This window comes from Natator depressus, chromosome 11, assembly GCF_965152275.1.
Source record: "Natator depressus isolate rNatDep1 chromosome 11, rNatDep2.hap1, whole genome shotgun sequence".
NCBI lineage: Eukaryota > Metazoa > Chordata > Testudines > Cheloniidae > Natator > Natator depressus.
In genome coordinates this window covers 58,087,356-58,106,705 of record NC_134244.1, presented here as the reverse complement: position 1 = coordinate 58,106,705, position 19,350 = coordinate 58,087,356, and the positions used below count along the sequence as shown (strand labels likewise).

The 19,350-nt window shown below is 42.4% G+C and overlaps 1 protein-coding gene across 7 annotated transcripts in view; it reads right to left on the bottom strand.

The window, feature by feature from the left end:
• The window catches only part of SPATS2L (spermatogenesis associated serine rich 2 like), a 131,185-nt gene that overhangs the window by 44,835 nt on the left and 67,000 nt on the right, over window positions 1-19,350 (bottom strand). For 3 of the 7 annotated variants that reach the window (XM_074967868.1, XM_074967867.1, XM_074967870.1), the window contains 2 exons: window positions 12,107-12,168; window positions 1,651-1,759 (listed from right to left, as the gene is read on the bottom strand). In XM_074967868.1, the coding sequence (XP_074823969.1) occupies window positions 1,651-1,759; window positions 12,107-12,145 (148 nt within the window). In that variant the 5' untranslated portion in view covers window positions 12,146-12,168. Of the gene's footprint in view, window positions 1-1,650; window positions 1,760-12,106; window positions 12,169-19,350 lie in introns of those variants that run through there. The other 4 variants (XM_074967866.1, XM_074967871.1, XM_074967872.1 and 1 more) reach the window with 2 other exon arrangements.

Below are 19,350 nucleotides of genomic sequence, written 5' to 3'. Positions count from 1 at the left end.
CCCAGGCGGACTGATGCTTCTTGGACCAAATATTTTAGACAGTTATTCTAAAACAGAAATAAATATTTATATCCCTACATCTATAAATATCTCCTTTTAAAACAACATGTATATAAAGTGTGTAACACAGTGGGATACTCATAATGTCTCTATGGGTTATATTGAAATCAGGCTACATAGACCACCCAGCTGCGGCTGTTTGTTTTTGAATATGCCTAGGCCTTTTGAAACCAGTAAACATATAGTAACTCTTAAAGCAGTCCTAACACCCTGAGGTTTGACAGGATTTCCTACTGGTCCACCAAGCATAGTAAAAATTGTTTTTTACAAATCAACGGACTTAAATGAGAACTCAAATATATTAGTGTTACATTTTTACAAGGAGTGTTATTTAAATACAAATGACTTCATTTATCATTAGAGATGGTCAAGCTGTAAAATTTGAAGCTGGCTCCAGATTTGGAATGCTCCAAAGTTTCACTGGAGACTTGGTTCAGCCCATTATAAAAGGTAAAGACTATTAGCAAAATTCAAATCTATGTTTAAATTTCAGTACACACACACACACAAAGTTCAGGGGATCTTGGCATTTCCTTCAGAAACATCCTTGCTTTTTATCATTGGTAACCTTCTTCTGATATATTGACTTTTATGCTTTCATTCACTTTATATTTAGAGACATTGTAGCTTTTCAAACCACACATTTTATCTTCTTTATTGGTCAATGTTTAGAAGCAATCTCTGAAAGGCTGAAATAGGATATGAAAAACAGAATTATTTCCACGTATTGCAGTAACACCAAAGGATCCTGTCAGCGTCAGGGCCCAACTGTACAAACACACAGTAAAAGACTGTTCCTTCCCCAAAGATATTATTGCAATCAATCTATCCATCCTATTTATTTATATGCCCCCCATTACCATAGTACCTGAGCACCCCACAATCTTTAACGTATTTATCCTCACAACACCCCTGTGAGGTAGGGAAATGTTACTATCCCCATTTCACAGATGGGGAACTGAGACCCAGAGATACTAATTGACTTGAACAGCATCATACAGGAAGTGGTGGAGTGTGGAATTGATCGTGGGCTCCCGAGTCACAAGTTAGTGTCCTAACCACTGGACCATCCTTTCTCTCTAATTTAAGACAAGATGAGACAAATGAATGTAGCAAACAAGAGAGGCAAGGAGGGGAAGGAGAATGCGTGTAATATATATGGACTGTATGTGCCTAAATTAATCATTCAAAAAAAATTAAAATATAAATAAGTAAATAATTACCAGCGATCCCCACTGGCCTTCATCCTAGCTACTACTGGGCGGCGATTTCCTGTAAGTGTCAGGGTGGAAGTGGATTTTGAGGAGGGATTTAAAGGAGGGGAGGGAAATGACTTTAAAGAATAGATTGAGGAGGAAATCCCACACATAAAGAAAGATGTGGCAGAAAATGGAAAGACAGGGAGAAATAAATAATTAGGCAGTTCAGGCTAGCAACACTGGTGGAGTGAAGATGAAAATGACTAGCAATTAACAGAAAATGTACAGACAAGCAGTCATTTCAACAGAATTACAGCCCACATTTCAGGCAACTAGAAAGTATTTAGTGTTAATTCCTCATGCTTTAGTGAGATATGTACAGTATACTCACCATCCATAAAAGCTTGAACTGCCTTATCTACATTGTTATCAAATTGCTGTAACACCAGAACTATTTCATTATTGCTTTTGTTAGGAACAATTGATCGAACTGCATTGATCTGGGGAAAAAAAGAGGAAAATATGCAGTTTTAGCATATTCCTTTAGATGAAATAAAGTCATTCAGAAAAAAAATGCACATGTATCTGAATTGCTTGCAGTTTTGTAATAGGTTATTTGTACAAAGTAACACTATTCATCTTCTGAACCACTGCGTGCAACCAACATATGCAATTGCTTCTAGTGATTAGAACTGGTAGTCAGGACTCCTGGGGCCAAATCCTGCTGTCAGTTACATCTGGTGTAAATCTGGAGTAACTCCATTGATAGAATTTGGTTTCTATTCCTGGACATACCATTCGGATGCCTTGTCTACACTACAAATGCTTTGCTGGAATAGCTATAGCAGTACAGCTGCACCAGTGGAGATCCCTAGTGTAGACATACCACATACCAACAGGTGTCCTTCTGCCAGTGTAGAAACATCACATTTCTGAATGACGTTAGCTATGCTGACAGAAGCCCTCTTCTGTTGGCATACTTGCATCTACACAAGGGGATTTGCCCGTATAGCTTTGTCGGCTGGGGGCATTGTTTTTTTACACTCCTAACATAGCTATGTCAACAGAACTTTGTAGTAAAGAACTGGACTGATACCGTGTGACTTTGAACAAGTCACACAGTTTCTCTGTCCTCTGGTTTACCCATTTATAAAATGGGTTTAAAATACAGACCTACCTTGCATAGGGGCGTGGCAAAGGTCTGTTAATTCACATTTGTAATGTGCATTGGGATCCTTGGATGGTTGCAAAGTATTCTAATTAATAAAAAAAGTCATATGCTAAAACAAAGAGAATGTATAAAGCTTGTCCTCTGATTTGTCACTCATAATAAATGCAGTCTTGAGAGCAAAGATTTGAAAACTTTTAGTATTAAATATCTTACTACTGGTATTTGAAACAACGACATGGTGGGCCAAAGACATCCCTGCTGCACTCTACTGAAGTCAGTGGAACCCTCAACCTATGTAAAGTGGTATTACTCCATTGACTTCAGGTCCAATTTACACTAAGAATCTCTTCTATTGGATTTTGAATACAATATTTCCGCTGGAAACCATCTTGATGTTTTAATTTCTTATTCCCACACAACATAACTAAAAGTAAATAAAAATTATGTCAAACACATAGCATATGTCTCTTGTTTATGCTACTCAAGCTTTATTGGGCATTTAAATATAAAAACTCAGAAAAACAAACTAACATAGGCCACTGGCAGCACTTTCAGAAAGAGAGGGATCAGCTCCAAAAAAATCTGATTGTTCCCAATCAGTTTTCTGAGCTATTTTATTGAGAAATCCTGCATTCATTGATTATTGCCTTATTGCAGCGTAAGCATTATCTGACACTCATTACTAGCCTGCCCTCTAGGGGAATGAATCTTAGATCTGTTTACACCTTCTTTTTGGATTAGTAACTAAAAGCATATGCTGTTGCATGGGTGTAATTGGTAAAATCATGTCTGTAAAAAAAAGCCAAAAATGGAGGGCTCTCTCTTGTTTCCATGCGCTGTGTGGTTGTAAGCAATGATGCTGTTTATACATGTTCCCCAAGGTTTGTGTACAGAGCTGCAACCTTGCCGGAGGCATGACCACCTCTATTATGTAGCTTCCCACCTTCTCTGATCAACTGTCACATTCCAACTGCCACAGAACCTTTGGACTTCAACATTCCATCGGAATCATCAGTGATGATTCAAGCTGGTGATATTCTGCCCCCAAAATGCTCTCAGCCATGCTTGTAGTTGTTTCCATCACTGCACACGGACCCAACAGATATTCTAGGCTTATGAGTGACGCACAGAGAGTGACAATCGCATCTGTTAGGTCTCAGCACTCTGTCACACTCCTCCCCCTACCCAAGAGCATTTTTTTCCCTCATACCCTCCCCTTGTTGTAGGAAGCACTTGACTCTCTACATTCCTGTTTGTCCCAGGGAAGTCTTGTAGGATCCCCTTTCTGGATCCTTCCATCCTTGACCGACAGAAATCACAAGGAATGTCCCCATAATTTGGTCTCAGTCCATGGATCTTCACACCATTGTACAACTTGTAGGCCCACGTGCCTCATTTCCTTCCCCTCTGTCTTGGGGTCAGCCCTGTTGTTGATCCCACTCCTTCCCCAAAGCTTCTGGTTCTCCAAGTCCCATGAACTGACCCTGAGCTCCTCCCCATGCCCTTTCTGAGGTGCAGGATCTCAGGACTGTCCAACTCTTGGAGGCTTGGGCTGCTCTTCTCCCCTGAGCCTAGTTCTACCTTTTCCTTTTTCTCACCCTTTCCCCATGGGGTGGTTCTATTCTCCTCTTCTCTTGTATTGTTCCATCTAGGGTGGTCCAATTCTATCAACTCGGTTAAAAAAAAAGGATCCACTTGTTTATTAGTCTCTTCTTCTGTACTAATGAGTACTATATAAGAAGTCATGTTGTATGTGCCACTTTCCCTCATCTTACAGAGTTATGAAGAGGGTCAATGCACTGGGTGGGGGGGGGGGAAAGGGAGGTGATCCCTATAGTGTGGTATTAAAACCTGCTATTTCCCTTCTCTCGCTTGTGTTCCTCAGCCTGCCAAAATAATAGCTGATCATGTCCATTCTAAAGAACACAGCCCGTGTCACTGCCAAAGCAGCAGCAGCACCACATGCTACACTGGGAACACTGGGTTGCTACCAGAGCAGGAAGACAGCTCGCCCGGGCTGAGCCAGGCCAGACTCTCCCGCCTGGGACCATACACCTAGACTTGGCACATGGCCCCAGCATCCCATCCCCCTCTCAGGGGGACCATATGGGGCAGCAGTCCCCAGCCAACTTCCCAGGAGAGAAGAGAGCCAAGCTGGGCTCCCCCACCCACCCTGGACCCTGCATATGGTGTCAGTAGTCTATCTACCACCCTGGGATAATAGCCTTTTCCTGATGCCAGCTAATGTAGTTAGTCCTGTAGCTCAAGTGGTAAAGTCTATGCTGAAGCTTCAGGGTACAATGATCCATGATGGGCTTTTACAGCTATACATACTGAAATTTGAGTTTCATCTTTTTCTTTAAAAAACCCCTAGGAAATTAAAGACAAAAACACTATGCTGCAAGAACAATATTCAGGTTGCAAAGTAATGCACTCAAAAGTTAGGAAATGCCAAATTTACAGTTGCCCCATTATCTTAATTTGTCCTCCATGTGCGTATGCAATACACTAGTCTTTAATTACATGATCACTTGCTTTTTTTCCATAGAACCCAGTGTCTCATATACTGCACAGCATGGAAGCACCAGGGTTGCATGGGCAGCCAGAAATCTGGCATGTCTTAACTTTTGAATGCTTGGCTTCACAACCTACATTGTTTTTTAACAGATTTTGTACATAATAATGATGTTTGGGTTACAATTTTCACAATGATCTGCTTAAAGTGATTAAAGAATCCCACTCTCATCTGGGTATGATTTGATTCAGCTGCTGTACTACTAATACCTTTATGACAGCACTGTGTGAATTTTTGGGGGGAAAGAAATGCTCTTCGCAGTCTAATACTCTTGCATCACTGAAATTCCATAATTTAGTTGCCATTTTTACGATCTGTTTTCTGTCAGCAAGCAGATGTGTCTCAAGTGTGACCACATTCTCATTGGATTATAATAGACTGGGGTTTTAAATTGAAACAAAACACTTTCATGCCTGGCGCTGGGATCTTGCCCTATGACATACATATGTAGCAAGGGACAGAATAGTTTGAAACTATTTTTTATATGATTTCACATCAATAAGCATAGTAAATTAATTTTATTATACTTGTCACTGAAACACAGGATAAAAATTGGTACAAGAAATTGGAAATAGTTTGTTTCATAAGCACTGAAATAGCATTAATACCTGAGAGTCTGCAAAAACAAACATTTACAGTTAGTCTGTATTAATACTGGTACGTCCTTGTTTTATTTGAGAGAACTCAAAATATTTTCCTATTCAACGGAACCCGACCATAAGGTGAAAAAATATTAAAAGTAAGACTAACAGAAAGTCAAATATTCGTAATGACTCCATGAATCACCACAGAATCATAGATATGTAGAGCTGGAATGGACCTTGCTCATACAGTCCATGCTCATGCAGGACCATGTAAACCTAGACAATCTCTGACAGGTGTTTGTCTAACCTGTTTGTAAAAACTCCAATGACAGGGATTCCACAACCTTCCTTGGAAGCCTGTTCCAGTCCTTAACTATCTTTATAATTAGAAAGTTTTTCCTAACACCGAACCTAAATCTCTCTGGCTGTAGATTAAGCCTATTACTCATTTTCCTATCTGCAGTGGACATGGAAAACAATTGATCACTATCCTCTTTATAATGGTCCTTAACATACCGAACAAAACCACTGCACTACAAGAACATTATTCAGGTTGCAAAGTAAAGCACTCATAAGTTAGGAAATGCCAAATTTACAGTTGACCCTGCTATCTTAATTTGGCACCTTTGTGCTTATGCACTATTCAGCAGTCTTTAATTTCATAATCATCTGTCTTTATCTGGTCTAGATGTAAGGACTTCAAATATTTTTAATGATTCCATGTCATCATATGGTTGCAGAACAGGCAGTCTAGGGCATTAAGGGGTTAGTTAACAAACTTGCTGAACCACTGACAATTATTTGTTAACGTGTTCCATCTTGGCAGATGAGATCAGGTGGGATGCTCTCGCTGACAGTAGCTACATTTGTACATTTGGGGCCTAGACACAGAGCAGGTTTCCACATTGGTTTGAAGGAGCCTGAGTTTGCTCTCCTTGAGATTATGCTGCAAGAGCTAACTACTCTATGTTTCAGTTTAAACCACTCCCCTAAAAACAATCAAAACATAAAATACAAACCCCGAGTCCTACAAGTGAATGCACACAGACAGACCCCTGCATCCATACACAGTCCCATTTAAGACCCTGATTCAGCAAAGCACTTAACCACATGCTTAACTGTAAGCAAGTGTTTAAGTCCTGTTGGTTTAAGTGCTTTGTTGAATAGACTTAAATACATGCTCAGAGTTAAGCATGTTTATATGCGTTGTTGACTTTGGGCTTTAAGCATGTGCTTAACTTTAGACATGTGCTTAAGTCACACTGAAGTCAATGAGACTGAAGCATATGTTTAAAGGTTTTACAGAATCAGGGACCAAGTAAATGGTGGTCCATGAAGGCACAGGGGTTTGTGCACACTAAGTAATATGCAGAACTGAGCCCTAATTCAGGGATTACTGGGGATGTGCCAACAACTAGCAAAGAGCAGATGTGGCAACAAAATTCAGAAAAGGGGGAAAATGTTATCAAGACCCTTCAAGGTAGCTAATTTCTACCCCAGTTTTATAAAGAACAAATCTTGTCAGACAAATTTAATTGTTTTTCATAGGATTTTTTTTAAATATGGGAAATCCTTCTGAAGACAATCCTGAATCAACTGAAAGAATAGTAAACTGATTTATTTTAAAGTAGGTACAGAACAACTGTTAACTTTGATGAGTGAGACATGCCCAGAAAGGGCTGGAGGACACTGAAAATTTGGCCATACATGGCTTCTGTCCACCTAAGAACCTCATGGAAACAAGATGCATGTCTCATAAGGCTATCCCAATAATCCAATCTTGCAAATACATAAATAAGCATAAACTAGCAGTGAAAGCAGTCTAGTAGCAGTAAATGTCCATGTCTCCACCAGAAACCAATGGGGACATTTTCATTTATTCATTTGGATCCTTCGGGTTCCTGTCAAGTCTTGACTGGTCTCCAGGTAACTTTAACAATACTGCTGTTAACAAGCATTAGGCAGTAATTACTGCCTGTTTTCTTCTCTCTTTTCTACCCCCTCCCTCATGGCATCTTCCCCAAAGAGGAAGTTTTTGATGAATAAGTAACATCTCTGGGGTTCGCTGAGTTAGTTTATACACTCCTGACAAAATGACAAACTAAACTACTTAGCTGAAAGCTCATACTTCACTGCTGTTGTGAAACCTCTGTACATAGCTGCTGCAATTCCCATGAGAAAAGTTACTACTATGGTCAATTAATTTAAAGTATTCACTTACCATCCTGATATATGCCTGATCTTGATAACTAACAAGCCAGTTAACAATCAACTTTGTTTCAACCCCATTGAACAGTGCTAAAATTAATACTGGATTTTTTTTTCACTTTAGATATAAAATTAAACTCAATAGATTCTCCTAGATATGAGCTGAACTAATTTTTAAAATATGGGTATCTGAGAGTACAGAGGCATCTGTCTTCCATATTTATTTAATGCCATGTCAGTGACAAGGCTGTGTGGTTCAGACGAACGCCCCAATTTTTGCAGTGGGATCTTCTAGTGGGGACCCCTGCAGAGTTCTACTGGATTCCAGAGTCCAGGCATTTTAGCCATAGTGCAGGATATGATAACACTTTTATAGCGACCATTTTTTAAGGTCACGGATTACTCCTACAAAAGTCAAATTAAACAGAAATGTGCAGGTGCTGCGGCAGCTAGCATCTGACCCTAAAGCAACATGTGCACATTTCTCAGGGTAGAGGACTTTTCCAGCAGCTTAAGTATATGAATGAGTTTATCAACAAAAGAAAAGCTTTGATAGCGTCCATACTCATTTGACATTTTTCTTCACTCAAAAAAACTGTTCATCACACTCGTGACACTGGATTGTTTGTTTCTGGTAAATACTGAGCAAATTCTGCTTCACACAGCAATAGGTCTTCAACAAATATTTTGGGTTTATAATAAAACCAAACATTTGGATGGATGGAATGAAACATTGGGACATTTCAGGTGAAAAAAAAAAAAAGGACTTTCTCAGTAAAACTGGGTCACTCTAAGGATGGAAATCTATATATACACACTTTTTAAAGGCCTGATTCTTCAGCATCATTGAACACAAAGCCTGATCCAAAGCCCAGTAACATAACTGAAAGTCTTTTCATTGACTACAATGACTTTGGATGAAGCCCATTGAAATCAACAGAAGCACATGAAACAGATGCTAAGTTAGGTCTTAAAAAGCCACAGTGAAATATGAAAATGAAAACTGTCTAACTTTTCAAAGGCAGGTTTCACTCTAAACACTTCTCTTACCACTTTCACTTGTGATGAGCTCTCTTCCACCCCTGCCACCTCACAGCCCTTTGTTCACATTCTTGTTACATTTTAAATACCAGCAAATGTATCTAAATACATTTATTTGTTGTGCTTTATCACACAGACACGCCTGTTTGGTACTGTGGATGCCTCTGATATTTTAAATGACAAAACAATCAAAACTAAACTGTGACCAAACCCTCAGAAAAACGTCAGCAAAACTCTACCCTCAACACAACCCCACAAGAGATATTTTGCCTCACCAAAACCTCCATTCCCCAGGAACAATTGCATCCATCTTGCGCTAACCTCTTCAGCTACCGGGAGCAACAGGAAGAAAAGGTGGGCCCTGGAGCATGCCCTGAAGGTTAAATAATCCTGACTATTTCAGATCAAGAACAAAGTGAGTCCCTGTCATGTAGAATGGTCCTCTGCAAACTTCCCCTCGGTTAAACCCAGCTTGAGCACCTCCACTCACCCATGCTGTGGTAGTACCATATGAACACACTACGCATTCAGTTGTACCTTCTATTCTCATTCCTTCCTGCTCAGAGGGCTCCATCACCCCAGAAACCGAGCGTCTGTTTCTTCAAAAGGGGTTCATTGGCAGTGCACTTTGCTTTAGTGTGAGTGTGAGTGTAATAATTCTCCACTAAGGAATTAATATGGAGTTAAAGCAATGAGACAGAGCTGATTTTGGCCCAGTTTGCCCCAAATGTGATTAATTAAATCAGAACAGCTTTGGAATAGCACAACTGCAGCAGTCTTCACTAGCTATGGAAATTTTCATTAGGCTGCCTGGCTTTGCAGGCCAATGCTTACGCAAATCTCTCAGGAAAAAATGTTATACAATAAGATGTGTAACAGACTAAATGTACAAACTATTTTGGCTGAAACAGTAGGAATTATTTACAGAAATATCACAGTGTATCTCAGCAATGGTAACATTCACTCAGAACTCTGAAAATCAGGCCCTGATTATCATCTTTAGGAGCCCATATGTATTTAATAGCCTTACTTTAGGTACCCTGCTTTGAAAATTTTGGTCTTAGTCTCCAAACAACTTGTAAAATGGCAATAAAGATGGTATTTCCTAGAAGAAATGAATGACTGGTCATGGAGACAGCACTTTTCAGGCGGATGGACACCATTTGGATTAACCATTTTTAAACCCACTACTGCTAAACCTCATGGGTTTTGGACTATATTTTGGTTGTGGGGAATGAAATGTGGAGGCAACAGGCTTAATGCTGCTATCACTGACACCTGTATTTACTTGTATACCTGAAGTCACCTGTATATGCCTGGAGTATTTTCCTGACAGCAATGGACACTACTGACTTTAACATCCACTTATTCCTGACTTGAACCTGTGTCACAGAGAGCCAGATTTGTCTTAATGAAACTACACACAGGGTATAAATCAGGCCACAATTTGGCCCTTTCTGCACTTCCCCAATTTAAAGCTCCACCTCACTTTTCCAAATAGTATCCCCCCAAAATATTCTGATATTAAAGGGGCACTGCCAATCTGAACTTTTCAAAATGATTAATTTCTAAAAAATCTAGTTTCTCTTACAGCATTTTTAAAAAATTCTGTATTTTTTTCCTGCTTTCCTATTGGTATTGGCTAAGTCCTTCTAAGTAAAAAAAAGAAACTGACTGACTATGGGCTAGATCCTCACTTTATAACCTGACCTGTGGCAGTGTATATTTATGCTATCCCAGACGCAGACTGTGACTCCGAGAGTCAGACTGTCTCCTGGTCTTCTCTGTGCTACATGTAGGAAGTGTCCTGTGCTGAGTTTATACCAGGCACAGCATACATCATTTCCACCCATCAAACATTGTGGGAAACAGAGACAGGACTCTATCCAGCCCTGCCTCTTCCTGCCCATCTGTGGTGGAGGAGAGATGTGAGTAGCAGCTCTGAGCCTTCTTCCCCTGCAGTGCTAAAACATGTGTACAGATAACCCATGCAAGAGAGTAATGATGTACCTTATAAAAAGAAAAGGAGTACTTGTGGCACCTTAGAGACTAACCAATTTATTTGAGCATAAGCTTTCGTGAGCTACAGCTCACTTCATCGGATGCATACTGTGGAAAGTACAGAAGATGTTTTTATACACACAAACCATGAAAAAATGGGAGATTATCACTACAAAAGGTTTTCTCTCCCCCCACCCCACTCTCCTGCTAGTAATAGCTTATGTAAAGTGATCACTCTCCTTACAATGTGTATGATAATCAAGGTGGGCCATTTCCAGCACAAATCCAGGTCTTCTCCCCCCCCCCAACACCCCCCGCCAATTATCATACACATTGTAAGGAGAGTGATCACTTTAGATAAGCTATTACCAACAGGAGAGTGTTTTTTGGGGGGGGGCGTTGGGGGCAGGGGGGGAGAAAACCTGGATTTGTGCTGGAAATGGCCCACCTTGATTATCATACACATTGTAAGGAGAGTGATCACTTTACATAAGCTATTACCAGCAGGAGAGTGGGGTGCGGGGAGAGAAAACCTTTTGTAGTGATAATCACCCATTTTTTCATGGTTTGTGTGTATAAAAACGTCTTCTGTACTTTCCACAGTATGCATCCGATGAAGTGAGCTGTAGCTCACGAAAGCTTATGCTCAAATAAATTGGTTAGTCTCTAAGGTGGCACAAGTACTCCTTTTCTCTTTGCAAATACAGACTAACACGGCTGTTACTCTGAAACCTGATGTACCTTATGGTCCTTGGTCCCTTACAAAGGGGTGCAGGACTAGTGAGGATCTACCACTAAGCAGGAGAAACAGTGAAATTGACTTATACATACACAGCACTGTCAAATGCACAAACTGACAAACAGGAAAAAAATTTTTTTTGCTAACTTTTTAATCATCGTAACTTTAGACATTGGCTGTAACTATAGTAGGAACATCACTTTAAAACAGAAACATGATTTTCAAGGGAATGGTATCCCTTCATATGGCAGTAAGGGAGTTTCCGAGGGTGTGATGTCATGTATAGGAATAACAGAAATCTAAATCACAAATATTGCTTTCTCACAGAAAAATAAAGATATTTTTCTTCAGCCAACATTAAGACCTGACCCTACAAACACTTGTGTCTGTGCTTAACTTTATGTATGAAGTCAATTTATGGTAAAGTTAAGCATGTTGAATAGATATGTGCAGGATCAGGGGAGCAATAAATATGTAAATATAGTTTAGGGTTATACAGATTGCACTGTACTAATTATTCAAGCCTACCTTTTCCTTGATATTTGCAGGAGAACTGATTTCTGCCATCTCTATTCAGATGAGAATAGTCTCTGTGAAGAGGAGAAACATTAAGAAAAAGATTAATTTTTAGGTTTAGTGATGACTTCTCACTAGAGGGCAGAACCTGCAAAGACTTACACATGAGCGTAACTTTAAGCAGGTGAACAGTCTCTATGACATCCCGTGGGCAGGATGGGAAACTGGGTTGGTCTTAAGGCTTCCTGAACGATCACACACACTCTCACCAACAACTTCTGCTGCACATCACCCAAATTAGCTTTAAAAATGTGCTACAATATATTCTATAGCTCATTTGATGACCTACATCTGCTGTGTAATACCCTAAGAATGGCCAGTATGGACATAGACAGATGGAAGAATGATCCCCAATCTCCATCTTTTGCATCAAATTAATTGTTGCCATGCATCTTCAAAGCTTTAAACACAGGGTATATCTAGGGCATATTCAATTGCTCATATTTTGTTGGTCAGCAGTAGTCTTTGTTTTTGCCAAAATAGGGTTCCATAGTCTACAAAATCCAGTCTTAACAAGCTGATGCATCTTGGAAGTGCTCGGAGGCACAGCTGAAAAGTACTCCATGGCTGAGCTCTCCAAAGCCAGTGAGGGGATTTAGCCATATAACTCCCATTAAAATTAATGGTGACTGTGTGGCTAAATCTCCAAATCTGCTTTGAAAATCTCAGCCTAGGAATGGAATATGCCTGTGGTTACAGATGCCAGTGGTGCTCTTTCATTTACACATCCACTTAATTAAAACAGACCATAATTGCACACACACAACACAGGACTGAAAGAGGGATGGGAGTTTGAAGGCTATGTCTACATTTCAAACGCTACAGGCAGGGCCGCTGTAGAGCTTCAGTGTAGACACTCACTACAGCGACAGGAGGGGTTCTCCCATCATTGTAGGTAATTCACCTCCCTGAGAGGCAGTAGCTAGGTCGACAGAAGAATTCTTCCATCCACTTAGCACAGTCTACACCAGGAGTTAGGTCAGTTTAAGTAACTTGAGACGCAGCGATGCTGATGTAAGTTTTCAGTGTAGACCAGTCCTAATGGTCTAATCCTGCTTCCACTGCAGTCATTTGCCTCTGATTTCAGTAGGGGACGGAACTGGACTTTACATTTCAAAACAAGTCTTACAAAATACATATATATATATACAAATAAGTGTTTTGGTAGAGGAGAATTTAATTACAACAAGGGCTTGGCCATAGGGAATAAGAGCTTGATCACTCACAAAATCCCTATTCCAGACTGTATTATACATTTATAAGAAAACAAATGGGAAGGAAGCATTTTCCATTTTTTCAAGCGGTAACATTCCCTTCCCCCTACCTCCCTTTCTTCCTGTTCCAGCCCTTTGTTTGGCACCTCAGATTTCCCATAATTTTATTAAGGGCATGGCTACACTTGCAGATGTAGAGTGCTGTGAGTTAAACCCGCCTTCGGAGAGTGCAGTAGGGAAAGCGCTGCAGTGTGTCCACATTGACAGCTACAAGCGCACTGGCGTGGCCACATTTGTGGCACTTGCAGTGCAATTGGGAGTGGTGCATTATGGGCAGCTATCCCACAGAGCACCTCTTCCCTTCCTGGAGCTGTGGCTTGTGGGAAGGGGGCGGGGAGTGCGGGGCATTCTGGGTCCTGTCCCAACGCCCTGTGATGCATCAGTTCACATCCCAGCATTCCCTGTGCTTCCGTCCACATTTGGCGCCATCTTTCAACGGTTTTTGTACTGTGTGCTCTTGTCTTCCCTTTCGGTCTGCGGGAATGGAGCCCGAACTGCTGAGGAGTATACTGACGAGTCTTGCCAGCACGTCACGTTTGGCAGTTGAGTTATTCCTTAAGATCCAAAGTGACAGTGAGGGCTCCGACGATGATATCGACTCGAGTAATGCAAATGACATGAGTTTGCTTGTGGCATTCACGGACATGTTCACCACCTTGGAACGCCACTTTTGGGCTCAGGAAACAAGCACTGAGTGGTGGGATCACATCATCATGTAAGTCTGGGATGACGAGCAGTGGCTACAGAACTTTCGGATGAGAAAAGCCACTTTCATGGGACTGTGTGAGGAGCTCGCCCCCACCCTGCAGCGCAAGGACACGAGATTGAGAGCTGCCCTGACGGTGGAGAAGCGGCTGGTATTGCAATCTGGAAGCTGGCAACTCCAGACAGCTACTGATCAGTCGCTAACCAGTTTGGAGTGGGGAAGTCGACCGTTGGAATCGTGTTGATGCAAGTTTGCAGGGCCATTAATCGCATCCTGCTCAGAAGAACTGTGACTCCGGGTAACGTGCATGACACTGTGGATGGCTTTGCACAAATGGGTTTCCCTAACTGCGGAGGGGCAATAGATGGGACACATATTCCAATTCTGGCACCAGCCCACCTAGCCTCCGAGCACGTTAATCGGAAGGGCTATTTCTCTATGGTTCCCCAGGCGCTTGTGGATCACTGTGGGCGTTTCATTGACATTAATGCAGGCTGGCCCAGAAAGGTGCATGATGCACGCATCTTTCGTAACACAGGCCTGTTCAGGAAGCTGTACCCGCTATAACATTTGTGAAGGGAAGGGTAAAAGATTCACTCAGGCATGGAACTCGGAGGTTCAACACCTGGAGGCTGAATTTGAACAGCCAGAGAGCAGGGCTATTAGAGGGGCCCAGCACAGGGCTGCAAGGATTAGGGATGCCTTGAGGGAGCAATTTGAGGCTGAAAGCCAACAGTAATGTCTGGTGTGGTGCCCTGCACGGGAGTGAAGTGCGATAGGAATCTGTGTTTGCTACGTATGATACACTGACGAGCGGTGCCTATTGCTTTCCTGGGCTAAGGTTTCTTTTACGTTATGCAATAATAAAGAATGTTTTCAAAGCCAAAAAATCAATTTATTGAAAAGAAACACAAAGGGCAAGGAGGTGGGGTGGGTGGGGAATGGTACAATCACAGATTTGCATATGTCCTGTCTGGAGTGCTGTACAATGCGTGCTGCACTTCAGGATGGCTATACTGCATGGTGATGGGGGTTGAGTGCAGTGGGTAAGGCTCGTAGTTTTCAGGGCTGGGTGGTGAAGCTACAGGTGTTGGAGGCAATGGGTGGCAATAAGAACCCGGATGTTGGGGAAAGTGGCTTGGAGGTGACATGGTGGCACAAGGGAAAGAGTTTTGGGACAAGGGCTGCACGGGGTGGGGCGGGCGTGGTAGTGCTCCGCCTGCATGGCTACGAGCACCTGGATCGAGTCCGCTTGGCGCTCCATGATGCTTATCAGCCGCTCTGTGTTTTGGTGCTGGCGATCCACATTCTGCTGGCGGACCCTCCTTTCACTCCCCTACCACTCCTGCACCTTTTTATTTTCATTAGTTGAATGCTGCATGACTTCATGCAACATGTCCTCTTTGCTTCTACGTGGCCTCTTCCTGATTCTTTGCAGCCTCTCAACCATTGATAACATGGACGGCTGAGATCTCAAGATTGCATCTGTAAAGGCAAAATGCAACACTTAACAGAGGCAGCATTGTTCACACCAGACAGATCAATGATTCCCCCATACTCAAGGGCAAGCACAGTGTACACAATAGCATAATTTGCCCATCCCACAGCAAGTGCACATAACCCATGGGAGCCCCAAAATGGTGAGTGAGCACAGGGTCAAGCGTGACTGATTGTTTCACAGCTGTACTGTCCTCTGGGTTTCTGTGCCTTGGGGAGAGAAAACAGCGGCAAGGGGCCCCTATACTGAACACTGTCCCCACATTTTCCACAGGAGTTCGTCCTGAAAGATATCTCGCTGCTGAGGGTGACCTGGGAAACAAGGGAGGGTCTTCTACTGCAATGCGGCTTCCGCCCTGGCCCATATGCAGCTTCCCCCGCTCCTCACGGCACAGTGGCGCGGACAAGTTAGCCTGACTGGGACAAGGACCACGGTGGCTCTCCTGAAAAACCTGCGCAAGCGCATTGCCCAGCTTCTGCATGAGACCTTTGAAGAGATCACTGAGGCCAAATACCGTGATGTGAGACAGCACATCAACGTCCTATTCCGCATCTAGGCATGCATGCAGCCCTAACCCTCCTCGCCCCAAGAGCCCGCACCAAATAACTTCCTTCCCAAAATAAAAGCCGCTTACCAGGAACCTCCTCTGGTGTTTGTCCTTCCCCAAGCACTGGCCGCTGCGACTGGCTACCTTCCTCCTGGCTTGAGAACAGCTCCTGGCTGCATGCATCTAGGGATTCCGGGGTGTCTTCCTCCGCCAGAGCACCCTTGCTCCTGCTTTGCGGCTCCTCCTCCTCCTCCTGCCTTGTTGTATTGGCCTCTGAGGTGTCCATGGTGGTCCTCAGCATGGAGGTGGGGTCGCCCCCACGTATCACATCCAGCTCTTTGTAGAAACGGCAGGTTGTGGGGACAGCACCGGAGTGGCTGTTTGCCTCTCGGGCTTTGCAGTAGGCATTCCGCAGCTCCTTCACTTTAACCCTGCACTGCAGTGCGTCCTGGTCATGGCCCCTTTCCATCATGCCCTTGATATCTGCCCGAAGAGATCGTAATTCCTGTGGCTGGAGCGCAGCTGGGACTGGACAGCTTCCTCCCCCCAAACACTGATGAGGTCCAGCACCTCGCCATTGCTCCATACTAGGCATCGCCTGGCGCGTGGAGGCATGGTCACCTGGAAAGATTTGCTGAGAGCACTTCATGCCTGGCTGAGCACACAGGAAGGGGATTTTCAAAATTCCCAGAGAATTTAAAGGGCGGGTCTGATGGTTGGTCATAGATATTTAGGTCAGAAGGGACCATTATGATCATCTAGTCTGACCTCCTGCACAATGCAGGCCACAGAATTTCACCCACCACTCCTGCACCACTCCCACTCTCACCTACATCTGTGCTATTGAAGTCCTCAAATCGTAGTTTAAAGACTTCAAGGAGCAGAGAATCCTCCAGCAAGTGACCCGTGCCCCATGCTACAGAGGAAGGCGAAAAACCTCCAGGGCCTCTTCCAATCTGCCCTGGAGGAAAATTCTTTCCTGACCCCAAATATGGCGATCAGCTAAACCCTGAGCATATGGGCAAGATTCATCAGCCAGATACTACAGAAAATTCTTTCCTGGGTAACTCAGATCCCACCCCATCTAATATCCATTCACAGGCCATTGGGCCTATTTACCATGAATATTTAATTACCAAAACCATGTTATCCCATTGTTATTAATCCCTAAATGCATGACCTTACACTTCTCACTATTCAATTTCATCCTATTACTATTACTCCAGTTTACAAGGTCATCCAGATCCTCCTGTAGGATATCCCTGTCCTTCTCTAAATTGGCAATACCTCCCAACTTTGTATCATCCGCAAACTTTATTAGCACACTCCCACTTTTTGTGCCGAGGTCAGTAATAAAAAGATTAAATAAGATTGGTCCCAAAACCGATCCTTGAGGAACTCCACTGGTAACCTCCCTCCAGCCTGACAGTTCACCTTTCAGTAGGACCCATTGTAGTCTCCCCTTTAACCAATTCCTTATCCACCTTTCAATTTTCCTATTGATCCCCACCTTATCCAATTTAACTAATAATTCCCCATGTGGCACGGTATCAAATGCCTTACTGAAATCTAGGTAAATTAGATCCACTGCGTTTCCTTTGTCTAAAAAAATGTGTTACTTTCTCAAAGAAGGAGATCAGGTTGGTTTGGCACGATCTACCTTTTGTAAAACCATGTTGTATTTTGTCCCATTTACCATTGACTTCAATGTCCTTAACTACCTTCTCCTTCAAAATTTTTTCCAAGACCTTGCATACTACAGATGTCAAACTAACAGGCCTATAATTACCCGGATCACTTTTTTTCCCTTTCTTAAAAATAGGAACTATGTTAGCAATCCTCCAATCATACGGTACAACCCCTGACTTTACAGATTCATTAAAACTTCTTGCTAATGGGCTTGCAATTTCATGTGCCGATTCCGTTAATATTCTTGGATGAAGATTATCTGGGCCCCCCGATTTAGTCCCATTAAGCTGTTTGAGTTTCGCTTCTACCTCAAATATGGTAATATCTACCTCCAAATCCTCATTCCCATTTGTCATGCTACCATTATCCCTAAGATCCTCTTTAGTCTTATTAAAGACTGAGGAAAAGTATTTGTTTAGATATTGGGCCATGCCTAGATTATCCTTGACCTCCACTCCATCCTCAGTGTTTAGCGGTCCCACTTCTTCTTTCTTTGTTTTCTTCTTATTTATATGGTTATAGAACCTTTTACTATTGGTTTTAATTCCCTTTGAAAGGTCCAACTCTACTTGACTTTTAGCCTGTCTCACTTTATCCTTACATGTTCTGACCTCAATAAGGTAGCTTTCCTTGCTTATCCCTCCCTTCTTCCACTCCCTCTATGCTTTCTGCTTTTTCTTAATCACCTCTCTGAGATGCTTGCTCATCCAGCTTTGTCTACAACTCCTGCCTATGAATTTTTTCCCCTTTCTTGGGATGCAGGCTTCTGATAGCTTCTGCAGCTTTGATTTAAAATAATCCCAGGCCTCCTCTACTTTTAGATCCATAAATTCTTCAATCCAATCCACTTCCCTAACTAATTTCCTTAATTTTTGAAAGTCAGCCCTTTTGAAATCAAAAACCCTAGTTGCAGATTTATTTTTGTTAATCCTTCCTTTCAGTTTGAACTGAATTAGCTCATGATCACTTGAGCCAACATTATCCCCTACAACCATTTCTTCTATGAGGTCCTCACTACTCACCAAAACCAAATCTAAAATGGCATCCCCTCTAGTCAGTTCAGCAACTACTTGATGAAGGAATCCATCAGCTATCGCATCTAGGAAAATCTGAGCCCTATTATTATTACTAGCACTCGTCCTCCAGTCTATATCTGGGAAGTTAAAGTCTCCCATGATCACACAGTTTCCATTAGTATTTACTTTATTAAAAACATTAAAAAGGGCTCTATCCATACCCAAATTAGATCCCGGCGGTCTATAACACACCCCAAGCACTACCGCAGGGGAGGCTCTAATAGTTTTCTTCCCCAATGTAATTTTTGCCCAGACGGACTCAGTCTTATCCATTTCATCACTTCTTATTTCTTTACATTCTACCTCATCATTGATATACAATGCTACTCCACCACCTTTACCTTTATTTCGGTCTTTCCTAACCAGCACATATCCTTCAATACCTGTAGTCCAGTCATGACTACTA